At 35.8% G+C, this 17676-nt stretch overlaps 1 protein-coding gene across 1 annotated transcript in view; it reads right to left on the reverse strand.

The window, feature by feature from the left end:
- The window catches only part of LOC111503134 (centromere protein S), a 31274-nt gene that overhangs the window by 7639 nt on the left and 5959 nt on the right, over positions 1–17676 (reverse strand). The window contains exon 2 of the mRNA XM_074180188.1: positions 1265–1422. Within this exon, the coding sequence (XP_074036289.1) occupies positions 1265–1422 (158 nt within the window). The remainder of the gene's footprint in view (positions 1–1264; positions 1423–17676) is intronic.

The raw sequence follows: 17676 nt of genomic DNA on the forward strand, positions 1-17676 counted from the left end.
TTACATTTCCAACAGGACGGTGCGCCACCTCATTATTTTCGCCCCGTCCGACAATGGTTGAACGAGCAATTCCGGGAGAGATGGATTGGCAGAAGGGGATCAATTGAGTGGCCACCGAGATCACCGGATTTGACTCCATTAGATTTTTTTCTTTGGGGATATCTCAAATCTGTCGTTTATAAAACACAGCCCACTGATATGGATGACCTCAAAGGACGAATTACAGCAGCATGCCGGTCAATTAGTGGTGAAGTTTTCCAAAATGTTCGAGAGGAGTTCGAAAACAGACTGTATTACTGTTTAGAGCAGAATGGACAACATTTTGAACATATTATCAGATAAAGCGTAACAAGATGGTTGAAATTTGTTTTTTGCAATTTAGTATTTTTTGTTTGCACTCGATGCGTATTTCGTTAACTAAGTAGTTCTACATTCCTCTCACATCCACGAATTCGAATATTACTCAAGGGTTGGAACGATGCTACCTAGTACGATGCTCACCTTTTCCAATAGTCCATTACAATCATTTGTTTTGAATACCAACCTGAATACCAAACATCTAGTGCGGGCGAGTTTTAATCATTTATTCTTATTCACTTCTAATCACCGTTCGTTTGGAACGTTATTGTTCAAAAACTGCTCATCAAAAACTAATGAAAAAGGTATCATTGGCAAGAGAATTGAATGCCCTTCAAAATGATGTGCCACTTGACCCCCCTTTCCATTTGAAATTCTGAGGGTAACATCCACCCCTCCTAGGGGGTTGAACCCCGAGGGTTGAAAATATTCATTCAGAGTGTCCCCCTTGCAAATAAAGTTGACATGTCTGACCATTTTTTCATATTATGTACTGGAAGGGAGATATTGAGGGTGGGAAGTTTTCAAATTGACACACTGTATAATGCACTACATAACTGATATGTTTCAGGGTATGTGTAATGCTAATATGTTTTATGTTTAATTTTTATTTTTCAGGACTGATATGAGCTTTTCATTTTGTATTATGTACTCCTGTAATTGGGTCTCATGACCTATTGGATGTATTTTCTCAATAAATAAATAAATGAATAAATAAAAAATGTGAAGATGTAAATATTAAATTTATTGAATGATAATTCCATTGATTCCTGGAATTCTAATATTACTTATTCTATGATATACTCCCCAAATTCTCAATTGAGATAATTTTACTATGTTTGAAATATGAATGTACATATAAATAGGTATAAAGATCTGTAAATACTTCTTCAAGGCCAATACTCACTTTTGAAATGCATCTAAATCTGTTCCGTACAACTGCAACTTTTTATAAGTCAATTCAGCTATAATATCCAAAGCATCACTATCAAATTCCATATCGAAATTGGCACTGATTTCTTTAGCAATTTTCCGTGCAGTATTATGAATAGTTTGTTTCGTTTTCTGTAACAATAGAAAAATAACTGTTGATTGGAACAATCCGTATTGAAGACTGTATTGAGGAGAGATATATACCTACTAGAAAATATATATTTCTAGAAATATTCATCTGTTCCAACCATCTACACTGTGTGTTCTGGTGAATGTCTGCCGGACTAATACCACGCTGGATATTAAATTATAACTGACAGTCATTTATGCAAGATACCTCACAGAGGTTAGTCTCGCAGATGTTTCTCGTACATCAAGGAGTAGGACCATACTGAAATTATTTGAGTAGATCACCTACAGATCAGTTTCCAGGTATTGCCTTCCAAATTATCTACAAGAACAATTCGTTCAGGCCAGTCTCGACTTACTTACACTGTAGATTAATGGACTGACTCCTTTCAAAAAACAGCTTCTTCCCTAACCAATACCACAAATAGTCCAGTCATTTGAGGTTTTATCTGCGGAAAAATTCCTACTGAGCTGAATTTTGGTATACACCTTTATTATAGCGTTGTAATGAAGATGTGAAAAATCGACATTGATATCGTGTTGGCTAAAAAAGTTATGAGGGTAAATAGGTCACGAAAATCAGTTTTTCGGGAATATCTCGCGACCTATGGCTCGGAGGTCAATAAAGATATTTATAAAAATTATTCCTCATACGACTATCTACAAAAAATGTCTCCTGCATTTTTCTGTAAAGTCAACCGTTTTCGGACTAGAGCGACTACATTATGATGATGCACTCGTTTCCGCACCACCTTTGAGGTAGAATGCAAAGCACGTTTTTTTACATAGTTACCCCCTAGGCATAATCCATGAACTGTAATAAAAGGTTTTTTTTATGCTCAAAAATTTTTTATTTGTACATTGAAAACAGGGAAAAAAATTTTGTATATAATTTTCTTTTATATTCATTCGTCGTCGATATCCTCAATTTCAACTTCATCAAAAGTTGCAGACAAAACATGGAGTGGACTTATTGCTGTATTTAAATCAACAACTTCATCATTTTCTTCACTAGTGGACTCTGCTTTTGAGCATGACTGTCCACGACAATGTCCACAAGCTTTAGAACATCTCAATCCAATTTTTTTGCATTCACATTTGCCGCCACAACCTTTTGTACAATTACAAAAGATTGTGTTTAGTAGATCATCGGGTGCTGGTGGCAATAAAGTTGTTATTGGTTGTAATATATTATTTTTCAACTCCCAACCCCACTGTTCTACATCAATTTCTTTTTTTAGCCAGGTTTGTATTTGATAATAGACTCGATAAATATGCTGTTAGCTGCTGAAGAAGTGGGTGGTAATAATTGAAATTTCATAGCTGTGCATTTGTATTGTTAGTTCAGCAAAACTGCAGTATCTGTAATTGTTAATTGAATTTTCTGATTTTGGAGCACCGTACATTGCTAGTAGAAAATGAATTCCAGCATTGACAAGGGCATCTCGAGCGTTGGAATATTTCTGCAGAATTGTGTAAATCGGTCTTTTTTCAAACATCTTCATGACTTTAATTTTTCATTTCCCAAAAAGCGTTGAAGTTGTGTCACATCCGGTCATAACATGTAAAAATAGAATATTTTTCTTGCAGTGTGGATACTTGTTGAGGCTCTCAGTCAAGTATATTTTTGTATCAACATTGTTTTACCCTGGTTTCTTTAAAAAATGGATGTAGGTTGATCAAGTATTTGTGTGCGTCCTATAAGAAGTACCAACAGATATATGTCTTCACCAACGATAATTGTACTATTATTTATTGATTTTTCAATTGCTGTTGAGACGTCAACATCATCACGTGATTGTTTTGTAGAAATACCAACTTTTTCAAAATTCTCAATGAGTATTTCAATAAATTTTCTTTTGTTGAATCGATTAGATAAAAAAATTTTTTGACTGACATAAACTTCCATCGATTCATTGAAATGCACTTCACAAGATGTATAAACGGCTGCAGTTCGTCTCAGTTGTTCCATCGCTTAGATATTTTCACTGGTATCGGAGTAACCATCAAAAATGACAACAGTATTTTGACCGAAATTGATAAATAATTAATATATTTGTTAATGATAATATTGATGTATCATTTTTTTGCCATACAACACGATGCATACGAAATCCACCATCAATTATGTATGTTGCATTATCACAAACTAATTGATAATTATTGATAAGTGTTGATATATTTTTGATTTCTGAGTTTTTCTCATGCCAACATTATCAAATAGTGCTGTTGGATATGGACTCAATTCATATTGTAAATCTGCCAGTGGAGGTGATTTGTATCATATATAGTAGATTTTACTAAGTTCCGGAACCTCTATAACTATATTTGTCACAAAACGCCCGAGTAGAAGTTAGAAGTTTTGAAAAAACTTATATACATTGATAAAAAGCAATAGAGTTGACGCCTTATATGTATACATGCAATACCCTATGTGAGTGCATTCTACTCGCTTTCTCAGCGCTCTAGTTGGAAAACGGTTGACTTTACAGAAAAATGTAGAAGACTTTTTTTGTAGATAATCGCATGAGAAATGATTTTTATAATGACCTTTATTAACCTCCGAGCCATAGATCACGAGATATTCGCGAAAAAAACGATTTTTGTGACCTTCTGACTTTTTTTTAGGCAGCACGATATGAAAGTTGATTTTTCACATCTTCATTAAAACGCCATAAAATAGGTGTATACCAAAATTCAGCTCAGTAGGAGTTTTTCCGCAGATTGAGGTTTAAAAAACCTAAAATACGAGGAATTTGGGCAAATTCAGATATGCGGTTGGTTACCTCGTTTACAGGTAGATGGGACGATGATGAACATGTTATTCGCTTCAGCCTAGTTCGAAGAATGATACTCTAAAGGAATTAGATTTTCAATTATGAAGAATAATCGACTTTATGTTGATGATAGATACTACCTTGGACTGACGAGTGGCCAAACAGCCCAAAACTGGCCTGGCCTGCAAGTGTGTTCCAATAATTGAAATTCGATTCCGGCAGTTATATCGCCAACAGCATATGCAGGAATGACTTCAGTGAACAATAACGCCAAACCGTTTAGTCGTTTCTGGCTTGTGGAGTTTCTAAAATAAGTTTTGAGGCGTTTCAGAGAAGAGAAAGTCCTTTCAGGGGTACATGTGGAATCAGGTAGTGTCGCCAAGATCCTTGAAAGTATGTACGCACATTGCAGTAAGGTTTTTCTATTGTGTTTCGGGGAAGTTTTTTTCGATGTTCTCTCTCAAGCACTTGGTTCGTTCTCGATAAAATTCTAACAGATTTCATAATTCTAATAGTATCTGTATCTGTAGAGTAGGGAGGGTGAGTGTAGGCCCACAGCACTTAGGCCACATGTGACCCATTGTACATCCTTCCGAGGAGTTGTCTTCCTAGGTCATCGTCCATCCTGTCCTTTCCAGGAAGGTGAATAGGTCATTGGGAGACATCTCCTTCATGTCGGCAGGTGTTGACCAAGACTCGCCGAACACACACTCTCTTATTGACGATAACTCCAAACACTCGCACAGGACATGCCCGACAGTCTCATCTTCCTGTTCACACATCCTGCATAGAGGTGTGTCCACTAGCCCCATATTATGGGGGTTTTTCCTTATTTGACAGTGACCAGTCAGAAATCCTACTGTTAGGCGTAGATTTTTCCTGGTCATTGCTAAATATTTCTTCGGCGCCAGCTTTCCAGGGTCACCCAAGGTGATCCTGGCAAGATTACAAACTTTGGTTTCGTCCCATCTCTTTAAGGATTGAGCATGGGTGTAACACTTGACTTAGTCCAGCCGCTTCCTTGGCAATAAAGTCGGCAATGCGATTACCTTTACTCCTGTCGTGCCCTTTAACCCACCTCAGGATAATGTTATTATCTACCGAGGCTTTGGCTGAATCTTGGTGACACTCTAGTACTAGCCCTGAGGTTATACGTTGTCTTTTCAAGGCTAATAGGGCTTGTCTGCTGTCACTGCAGATTGTTATGTTTTTGCCATAAATTCCTTTCTTGGTTAATTCTTTTGTGGCGATTGAGATACCAGCCAGTTCTGTTTGGACCATGCTGGTATTTCTTCCCATTCACCACTTAATTCTCAGGCTTAGTGATCTGGAATACACTCCACACCGTGAGCCTTCTTTGGTTTTTCAGCCGTCTGTGTAAATCCGTATTGCATTTATATCATCTGACTCTATGTTCTGCTTTATTTGTATTATGTAGGGTTTATTAAAGACAAACCTGGGTTCAATTGCATCGCTTGTTGCCTGCAGCAGAGGTTGCGCAGTAAGCGCTTCCCGCCATAGGGCCAGCCTCAATCGACCCATTCCTACTTCTAGGTTTACACCAGCCGTGTGCAATCGTATCATGGCCATTAACGCAACCTCCTTAACGTACAGATCCAGAGGGGTCAGACCCGTGATTAATTCCATTGCCGCGGTTGGTGTTGTTCTCATGGCTCCTGTGATGTTTAAACAAGCCAGTCGCTGTATTTGATATAATTTTTGGATGGCCGTTGCTTGTAGAACTTTCGGTCCCCATGCAATGGCTCCATACGTTAACATAGGTCTTATTATTGCAGTGTAGATCCAGGCGACTACACGGGGTGAAAGACCCCATGCGCGTCCCACTGTCCTCCGACATTGCTCATAAGCCACGTATGCTCTTTTTGCCCTACTCTGTAGATGAGAGTTCCATGTTAGCTTCTTGTCGAGGATAATACCAAGGTATTTCACCTCTTCAGAGAAGTTCAGTTGGCTTTTGAAGATTTCGGGAGGTTTTAAGCCCGTTAAACTTCTTTTCCTGGTGAAAAGGACCATCTCAGTCTTCTTGGGATTGATCGACAGTGAGTGTTCCTTACACCATGTTTCTATCAATTTGAGCCCATCCTGCGCTCTATCGCACAGTGTGTTTACAAATTTGCCGGTCTGCAAGATAACTATATCATCTGCGTATGCAATTGTGTAGAATCCATTTTTGTTAAGGTGATTAATTAGGGTATCCAGAACTATGTTCCAGAGAAGGGGTGATAAGACCCCTCCCTGTGGACATCCCCTCATGACCAGTCCTTTAACTGTGATGTCTTCTACATTAATACTTATTGCTCTGCTAGAGAGCATCTGGAGTATCCATTCTCCTACTACCAGGGGTACATTCCTGGAGTGTAGTTGCTGGGTAATTGTTGGAAAGGTTGTTTTATCAAACGCTCCCTCAATATCTATGAATATACCTAGGGTTTGTTGGGGGTTAAAATGGACACCAATATGTCTTAGTACAGTCATGTCGCTGGAATTGTAGTGGCTGCTTCTCAAAAGCTTGGAACACTGTTCCGAATCAGAAAACTGTTCACATCTCAGCAATTTTAGATGCCTTATAAAGCTCAGATCAGACCTTCTTTGGTGAATTGTTGTCATGTATGGAGCTCCGCCCCCAAACATAACCTGGATTCCATCCAGAAAAAAGCCATCCGCCTGATTGGAGACGAGAAAATCACTTGCAAATTTGAGAGTCTGAAACATCGAAGAAAGGTTGGAGATTTATCTTTCTTTGATAAGATACTTTGAAGGGAAGTGTTCAATTGACTTGGAACATTTGATTCCACCAAGAGTGGTACATATCAGAAATACGCGACAGACTATGGCTGCTCATCGTTCTGAGGTTCAACTCAGTACACCTCGATCTTCACTGTTTGAGAACTCTTTCATTTGAAGAACGGCGTTTATGTGGGATGAACTTCCTGAGTACGTTTTTCCAAATACAATGTGAATCGCTACTTTCACACAGGTACGGCTTTGAGACGCCTCAAGGATTTTTCTGTAGTGTTTGTGTTTCGTCCTTATAAAAGAAACAGGCGTTGGAATGTGATAATAAAATTAGTTGAAGAACAATCTACTCTCATATTAACTCGCATCAGTTATAGTCTACGTCTTTTCATTGTAAGCAGTATGTCGCCCTCCTCTCGGTGATGTAAATCAGTGCTCAAACGAATTTGGAGATAGTATGGCCAATTTGTTACTTCCCTTCGAATTTTTCTTACAACCAGTAATCTCAAAGACCTACTCACAATTAACCGACGATGTCCCCCCAATAGATTTATTCAATTCTTTTAGACTGTTTGTTTGAAATCTGTTTGAAATCTGTTTCTCCGTTAATCAGCTCTCGCCCCCATACGAACGACAACTCTCATAATTTGAGAAACTTGTGCGAATCAAGGACTAACGAGGTCTTACCTTTTAACGTGTGATTTCTAACACGGTTGCAGAATCATCCCAACTTTCACAAGATAAATTCTCTAGAGAAAAATATCTAGCCGAGGCGGGAATCGAACCCACGGCCTTCCGATCGTGAGTCGGGCGCACTACCACCGCGGCCAATTCCACAACTTTATCAAATGATTGAGAAGCGTACTCGCATAATTTCTGATTCTCAGATACTGATATATTTCATCCTTGTTTAGGACAAAGACAGCTTGATGATTATAACGAAATGGCAAGAATATCATGCAACTAAATGACAGACACCCCCGTCCATACTAAAAAAGTCAACAAGCCACTATCCCAATGGCTGACTTCCATTGAGGAAATGATTGCTATCAGAGGCTTCAGCTTGAAAGAAAACTGAGCTATCAAATCAAATTTCGTTATAAGATCAATAAAGTTTTTTTTCAATAATTATTGAAACCTTTTTTATTTCAGTACAGTCTTTGCTGCAGTTATACACAATTGCCTGAATCGTTTCAAAAGTGATGCAGTGGGCTCAGGCAATATCTCACTCCTTCGGAAATGTCTCTTAGATAGTCATCTACTGGACTGAGTGTGTTTTTCCAAGTTGTTGGAAGAACGTCTTCAATGAAACCAAAACAGCTGTCTTCGTTCTTCGTTTGGCATTCGAAAATACGATCATATTATGTTGGTTGCAACAGAGAAGCTCAGAACCCACATAGCAATAGATATTCCATGAATGTTTCATGACTATACATTCAAGGATATTGTATTGTGCTATGAATATGCCCTGTATATATATATATATATATATATATATATATATATATATATATACAGGGTGTCCCTGGACTCCCTCTTTTCCTCTCGGGAATGTATAGATGGGGTCAAAATATTACCAGTACTTCATATAACTTTTTTTCCTAAAAGTATTCGTAACCAAGTTACGGGCCCTCGAAGTTACAAAATGAAAAATGTTTTTCTTTGATAACTTTTCAAGTGAATATTCAAAATCATCCAAATTTTGGTAATTGACTAAACAAATGAATTCCGTCGATGAGCTTTCATGCAGGAGTCAGTTGTTTTGCTACAAAGTCAGGAACGGACTACCCCCGATGGTCCACACCCCAAAACTTTGAAATGACAGATATTTTTCAATATTTTTCAACAAAATAAGGTTACTTGGACAATTTTATGTGAATAAAAGTACTCGTGTGGAAAGTCGATCGGAGCAACGAGTCTTGATAAAAATGTAGTTCTACTCGACGACATCAAACCCGCTCGTCCACCATTATTTGAAATGAATAATTATCAAAGCAGAAATAATAATGATAACGTTAATTCAACAACATTTATAACAGGAATAATACAAAGTATGGTAAAATGAAGTCGTAAACAAAAAGTACAGTACCTATATGGAAGTTTAAGTCACAATTGTGATAGCAGATATTTTTTCAAAAGAAATATCAAGTTCTGTAGATTCGTGGTGTTTTTAAACTAACAAGCTACTCTACTATGAAATATCGAATTCATTCCATATTTTGTATGTACATAATACGTGTGGAATAATCACGTTTCGTGTTGATCAGTTATCTGAATCTCATGAAACTCAACATTCGAATGTTTCAAATTCTTCTTCACAGCTAAACTGTTGAGGAGTTTCACTGATAATTATAATTTTATGGGAGAAATTCTTTAACACGAATCTAAATTTAGCTGAAAAAACGCACATCGGAAAAAATATTTACTATACTAATAAAAAGCAAACGAATGAACTACAAAAACGGCTGCACATGATCAGGTGAAAAATATCCAGGGAATAATTATGTTCCATTTCTTTCACAGATGTTGACAAAAAAACCTTTTAGAAAGTTTTGATAAAAAATGAGAAACTGGAATGCGATTTTGTTTTGTTGAGTGGTGCGTTGTCATATGCCTATCATTGTATTGTCAATATTCTATAGGATATTTTGAATTTTTTTGATATGGCCGAACAGTTTACATTCAATGAATATGCAGATATGCATGTATTTTATGGACGAGCATTTTGTAATGCTGCAGAAGCTCGTCGTCTGTATTCCGAGCATTTTCCCAATCGAACGGTACCGTCAAGAGAAACATTCGAGCGTGTCGATCGCAGCTTGAGGGAGACAGGTATGTAATAATTGATAATTGATTTGAGCACGTTGTTTTATTTCGATATTATTGTAGGTACAGTTTTGCCAAAACGAGGTGGTGAGGGCGCTCCTAGGACTGTACGTACCGTTGTATTGGAGGAAAATATTTTGGAAGCCGTCGCTGATGATCCTTCAATGAGCATCAGAAATCTATCAGAACAGTTCCATACATCCAAGTCCACTATTCATAGAATAATTAGGGAACAACTGCTCCACCCATTTCACATCCAGAAGGTACATGCCATGACACCTCAAGATTTTCCAGTACGACTGGAATATGCCAATTGGTTCATGGATAGGCAAAGAGAGGATATGACTTTTATTAATCGAGTTTTATCCACTGATGAAGCAGGTTTCAGTAGAGATGGAGTTATCAACTCTCATAATCTCCATATATGGGCCGAAGAAAATCCCCATGGGATATTGCAAACCAAACACCAACGGAAATTCAACGTGAATGTTTGGGCTGGTATCATAGAAAACCATCTTATAGGACCATTCGTTCTACAGGACCGATTGAATGGAGAACGTTATTTGGAGTTCATTCAGAACGATTTGAATGGACTTTTGGAACATGTTCCATTGCAAACCCGAAGAGATATGTGGTTTATGCATGATGGCGCTCCTCCTCATTTTAGTTTGATTGTGCGTGACCATCTGAACCATATTTTCCACAATAGATGGATTGGTAGAGGTGGGCCATATTCATGGCCATCGCGGTCTCCGGATTTAAATCCATTGGATTTCTTTCTGTGGGGGCATCTAAAAAGCCTTGTTTACGCTACACCTATTCACACAAGAGATGCATTATTGAATAGAATAACATTACATTGTGAAGCCATACGAAACGACCCTGGAATGCTATTTCAAGTACAGAGAGGGTGTCTTCGCAGACTAAGAAAATGTATAGAGAAAGAAGGTGGTCAAATCGAGCAGTTTCTGTAGCGGATTTTTCATTTCTGTTTGCTCTTGAGGCTCTTGAGTTTCGTTAGTTAAACGTGTTTGCATTATAAAAATTCGTTATGAACATTTTACCTATCAGGCCTTTCTTGGTTATTTTTTTTTGTGGTGATTGAGATACCAGCCAGTTCTGTATGAACCATGATGGTATTTTTCCCATTCTCCACTCAATCCTTAGGCTTAGTGATCTGGAGTAAATTCCACATCCTGAGCCTCTTTTGGTTTTTGAGCCGGCTGTATATATGAGTATTGCATTTGTAGCATCTGACTTTGTGTTCTGTTTTATTTGTATTTTGTAGGGTTTATTAAACACAAACCTGGGTATAATTGCATCACTAGTTGCCGGCAATTCCATTGCCGCGGTTAGTGTTATTCTCATGACTCCTGATATGTTTGAAAAAATCAATCGTTGTATTTGATATAATTTTTGGATGGCCGTTGTTTGTAGAACTTTCTGGGGGGATCAATCCCCCTTTATCCCCCCTTGGCTACCGCCTTGGGTGTCAATAGTAGTATTTCTACTGGTCCTCCAGCGAACCGTAAATGTGTTCCTTTGACATTATTGAAGAAACTGATTTGAAGTTTCAAACAACACTATGTGTCTATAAAGTATGTACTAATCAAAGAACACACCAAAAATTGTCTATATTTTTGTCTCTCCCCTAGAACAAGAATATAAACGCATGTAGTCTCAACGAAATCCATTTCAATTCATTATTGAGGAATGCAAGAATGAACACAGAGAAAATCAACAAAGGCTAACCTGCGCGTGCATCACTAAGGTTATTATACAATGAATTCTAAAATAAGTAAATAGTTATTTCTAAATATTTAGTAAATTTATAAAATATTGATGAAATATTAAAAAGCAATTGAAAAAATAAATGAAATATATGAAAAAAATCGATAATACTAATTGTAGCACAGTCACATATATATAATTGATATGCTGAAAGGAATTAATAATTTTAGTCACGATAATAACTTAATAATAGGTATTTCCAAAGCTTCTTTCTTATATCGGGAGCTGTTTATGTGACGTACGTGTTTGCTTGATGAAATATATTTTTTTTGGTATACTAAGAGAGTGAGTAAAAAAGTTTGGCGTATATCAAGAAACCCTGTTCAAAAACCATGTTTTCCTATAAAGATCATTACTAGAATAGTCACGTTTTTTACCGAGTATAATTTTTATGAGTGTTTCGAGATTTTTCAGGTAGTTGTTGGTTACTCCACCCCAAGCAATAATTCCATAATTGTTGTGTGTTTGAACAAGTGTATAATACATGATGAGAAGGTGATGTATATCAAACATTTTTTTTTTAAATATTCGGGTAAGTTTGGTTTATAAGTGGTCAGTGGTAAGTATATTGTTTTTCCAACATTGACTGCCAGAAGTTTACTACTAAGGAACTAGAATAAAACTGGTAGTGCATTTTGAATTGTCTCTTTCAGAGTATTATTCAGTTCTTTGAAAAAAACAACCGTGTCAGCAGCAAAGCCAGTTATCAAGATAATCATCTACACGAGGAAGATTAATCTTCCTCTTGTAGAAGATTATCTTGAAGATGATCACTTGGTTATCTTTCGCGCCTAAACGACTGAACGGATTTAGATGCAACTTTACATACATACAGCTTATACACATATAGGCTACAATTTACAAAGGTTTCGTGTAATTCTGGGAATAATATAACGATAAGTATTAAGTATGTCGGAAAAAGTCTTGCTCCTTAGGAGCTATCTTGGCGTGAGCTCCCTAAACCGTTAGAGTTACATGCAGATAATATACCGTAAGTCATAAATACAATTAAATTGAATACTTTCTTTACAATGCACATTTTAGAATATCTTATTGAAATTAATACAATTATAATAATAATAATAATATTCATTCATCCATGTTGCATACAAAATAGAATTAACATCTTGAAGATAATGATGAATAAATTGCAAATCCACTGAGGGTTTAACTCTGTGTGTGGTTAAATTACCAAATAAAAAAAATAAGATAATGTTACACATATAACACAATCACAATTACTCACTTGAAACAATTTGTTGTAATAGCTAAAAAAAAATAAAATATAATAAAATATCAATGTCATACATTCCCGCATTGATAGACAAAATCAAAGGTTACAAAAAAATTTAGAAACAAACAACCACATACAGACAGATCACGGAAGTTCATACTTGTTTGTGAAGATAACAAATATTAAAGTTTTACACATTATATATAGGTATTGATAAACAAATATTGACTAAATTATTAATATGAAATATATAAAATACAATAATATACATGTAATGAATAGAATGCAGAAAGTTCATATTTTAGTAGTGCGAGGTTCAAATTTCATGATTTAAAACTGTTTATCTTTTGTTTTGTGTTATTGGATCTAGGTAAGTTCTTTATAAATCTGACTAGTTTACTTTTGAATTGGTTGATATTACGTATCTGTTGAATAAGATACGCAAGGTAAGGTGTTGTATAGTTTTGGACCCAAGAATTGATGACATTTCTGGCCCACCGATTTATGCACACGAGGACATTGGAACTGTTTACGATGACTAGTACTATAGTCATGGGTAAGTGTCACTAACTGATTCTTGTGTTTATGTTGTCTTATGTTACAGTTTTTGTAATACAATTGTCTTACATCTATTAGTCCCGATTCTTTATAAAGTGTATCATTTGGATATCTCAAGCTCTTAGATAGCATCAGTTTTAGAAATCGTTTCTGACTTTTAGATATACCTCCCCATCCGAGTAGTCCATAAGTGATGTGACTTTCCACAAGACTGTGATAAAACATCTTTTTTTGTTTCAGGTCAAGAATATCATTCAACTGTCGGAATTTATAAAGAACAAATCGAAGTTTTTTCAGGAGGAAGTTGATGTGATGGTCCCATTTCTGTAACTATTCCAAGATATTTTATTATATTTGCCGACATTATTCGTGTATTTTTTTTCTATAGATAGAGAATCAAATTTGGCCATGGTTGTTTCGTAATTAGAAAAAGGTAAGAAATAAGTTTTATCTATGTTGATAGTTTATTATCCTTTGGAATACTTAATATAGATGAACTTTATTTTTTACACGGTATGATTAACTTGACGCAACGTAGTAAGCCATTACGCGACGCGTCTACTGTAAGATGACGGAGAACGATGCGCGGGGGTAGAGGGGCGGTTTAAACTCGACCTGAACGCGGGCAGACGCGTGAGGGCAGACATCGTCTTGCGAATTTTTTTATAGGTAATACAATTTGATTCTAGAAGCTATTCATTACTTAGTGCGGTTGGTATATTTTTGTAGTTACTGTATTTTCAAAGTAAAAATAGTCGAAATATTTTTTCATTGACTCAAACTTCAGGTTCACAACTTCAAAACTGACGAAATTCGATACAATCTTTGAACCCCGTTTTTCTCCCTTGGAGGTGGAAATTCCTGATTCCCTTTCTTGGTGCTTATTTAGGATATACAAAGAACCTACATGCATATTTCAAGATTCTAGGTTCAGTAGCTTCGGCTGTACATTAATATAAGAGAGTCAGTCAATCAATAGCTACCGACTTATACAATACTAGCTGTTTCCCGCTGTTTTACCCGTGTTACCGTGGAAACCTACCCTATGTGTTATTCCAGGTCATGATCCATCTAAATATCAACTTATATTTGAATCCGTTGAGCTGTTCAGGCGTGAAAAAGAAGAGAACGTAAATACATACATTACATTCGTCCATCTTCAAAAACTATACGCATTTACAATATTATACAGTAGGAGTAGGATTAGTAGGATTACCAATGTATTTCATCCTAATTATTCAGTTTTTTTTACCGATGCTATTTAATATTGTATAAGTGGGTACCTATTGATTGCTGACACTCTTATATTAACATACAGCCGAAGCTACTAGACCTAGAATCTTGAAATATGCAGGTAGGTTTTTTGTATAACATAAATAAGTATCAAGAAGAAATTAGAAATTTTCACTCCCAAGGGGGAAAATAGGGATTTGAAGATGGTATTGAATTTCGTTAGTTTAAAAGTGGCCAATCTGAAGTTTTTGCTTAATAAAATATATTGTAATTATTTGTTCAGAATGATATGTCACGAAACCTAATGTGACAAATCAAATTCTACACGGGCGAAGCCGCGGGCAACAATTAGTTTTTGATACATTCCAAGCCAGATATACGAACTGTTCCTTTTTCGATTTCAACTCTGGTTCATTCACAACTTTGAAAGTAACGGCATCAGAAGAATCAAATTAATTGTCAATAACTTGGTAGCTTTTTCATACGGCGTATCGATTTTCTCATTCATAAATAATTTAATACATATTTATAATAAAACATTTATTCGAAATGGTCGCAGTTCGTTAATAATACAAAAAAATAATTTGGGATTGTACTCATCGTGATATGAATCAATCATTCAATTGTATGACAAGCTACACACCTCAAATTCAGCAGCTCAATAATTATACTTAAAAAACTGCACAGAGAATGGAGACGGTGAGCGTACCGCATAAGCAACGATTTCGAAGACAAGTTTTTTGATGTTACATACTTTGTGACTTTTTGTCAGCCTATGGCCAAAAATTACATACTCGATAAAATCCCTTTATATCGAAAACCTCATTGAACTAACACCAGACTTATAAAATCTATAGACTATTGCATTATACAATGCAATTGTGAATAGTTAATCATATATATTTTAATAAATTTGTGCTAAAAGAATGAATGTTGAAGTAATATTGAATAATTATTATTATTATTCATTATATAAACGTAAGTTATCAATATTACTGATACTTCCTCATATCAAAATGAGTAAAGCATCGAAGAGTGGTAGAAATAAAAGTTATGATTGCCTCGTTTGTGACAAAATCCGATCCACTAGTCAAGGTCCAAACTAGGAGGAATTGTCAAAGTAACAAGAGGAATATCAACTCTGAAAGAAAAAAGCTTCATTTCTCATTTTTCATGATGATCTCGTACCACGTAGTAACGGCTACATCATTCAATTTACTTTAAAAAACAACTACTTCAGCTCACCACCAAAGAAATTACTTTGGACGGCTGATTCAACTGACTTTGATTGGAAAAGTAGGTGCTTTTTATGTGAAAGAAGCAGATGAAATGAGGGAAAGAAGAAATTTCAGATCATCAAGGCAACAAATCAGCCATGTAGCTACCTCTGAATAAAAACTTACTTGTGATGCACTGTTCGGAACCTTTGGTGTAGTAACCAATATTACTGGAGTTTTTTCCAATACCAAACCGTTATTTTAACACCTCGACACGTGTTTAGACCACCAAGTGATCATCTCCGAAAGGGAGATCAAACTGATCTTCTTCTTGAAGATAATCACTTGGTGATATAAACACGTGTCGAGGTGTTAAAATAACTGTTTGGTGTTGACAAAAAACTTCAGTAATAATAATTTCTAACTCAATGAGTCCATAGAAAAAGTAAATATTGACTGCACATTCACCAAAAGACCGAGAAATTCATTTTCGAAAACCATCCATAGGAAAAATACCACAAAAGGTGTACTCTTCTAAGAGCGTAAAAAGAGTATTACAAAAACGTAAACAGCATATTCTATTTTTATATGCATTCACTGGCTGTAACACGACGTCAGCTTTTTTTTCAGAGTGTCAAAAACTAGTTTGCAAAAAATTTCGAGAAACGGCTGGACTTGCAAAATGCTGCGACAGTTTTCACAAATGAATGTAAAGATAAAATTATTATTGTTATTATACTATTGATATTTTCAGCATGTTACATGCACGCTTGCCTTATACAATGCCCCTCGAAAAATAAAATATCTAAATATATTAGGATATCACCTTTATAACTCTTTTGAAAGCAACTGCTATGAATACCTGCGTTGAACTGCCGTCTTTGCCATCTACTGCAGATACCGCTTTCAGACACTCAAAAAGAATATATCTGCAAATTCAAACATGGCTCGGAAGAGAAATATCACCAGAAGAATGGGGTTGTAAATATAAATACGGAATACTGATACCGCCAAAAATGACGCAGTGACCAGCTCCAGAATCTTCATTAAAAATTATTTTTTGCACATGCAAAACAGGATGCGGAGTATCTTGTGGAGGCAGGAAAAGTGGATTGAATGGCATTGCAGCTTGCTTGGAATGTAATGGTAACAGCTGTACTAATCCGTCACCTACAATTCACATCAATGAAATCGATGACGACGACAGTAATGAAAAGTAATGTTAAAATGTGTATACAGGCCGTTTCTTTTATCATGTGCTAACATTGCTATATTCTAAACCGTAACAGATACGATGACGATTAAATGGAAAAACAGGTAACTGTCATCGCGAGGGTCGATGAAAATTTACGGGGACTATCACCCTTCTCGAATTATACGGGGAAAACCAAAAATGCTGTTTTTCGTTTTTTTTTTTCGAATGGAATTTTATTTGAGAGAATATAAAAAAAATCGATGAGTTTACTACGACGATGTATTAATAAATATTCGATAAAATGTTTCGGGTCAACATGGCCAACATCCACATATATACGGACCTGTTCTTTCAATTACAGATATTGATAAAGCAATAAATTCTAGGGTAAATCGCATTCGATATTTTTATAGAATTCCATTTGAAATGACTACCATTATCAGTGACAACAATTTTAAGTTACGGTCCTGTTGTTACTTCGTTTGTAAATTATTTTGATCTCTTCAAAATATAATTCAAAAAACTGAATAAATTTGGCAGGTAGGTACCTTAACACAATGAAAATTCGTACTGTTTCGTTTTGTAAATTTTTGTATTGCCGTAATTCTCCTTTCAAGGCTTATTTCTCCCTAATCAATTATAATTTGTAATATTTTTATAATTCTCAAT

Source organism: Leptinotarsa decemlineata, unplaced genomic scaffold (assembly GCF_025532065.1).
Source record: "Leptinotarsa decemlineata unplaced genomic scaffold, Ldec_3_MD MMD2_tig00026294_RagTag_RagTag, whole genome shotgun sequence".
NCBI lineage: Eukaryota > Metazoa > Arthropoda > Insecta > Coleoptera > Chrysomelidae > Leptinotarsa > Leptinotarsa decemlineata.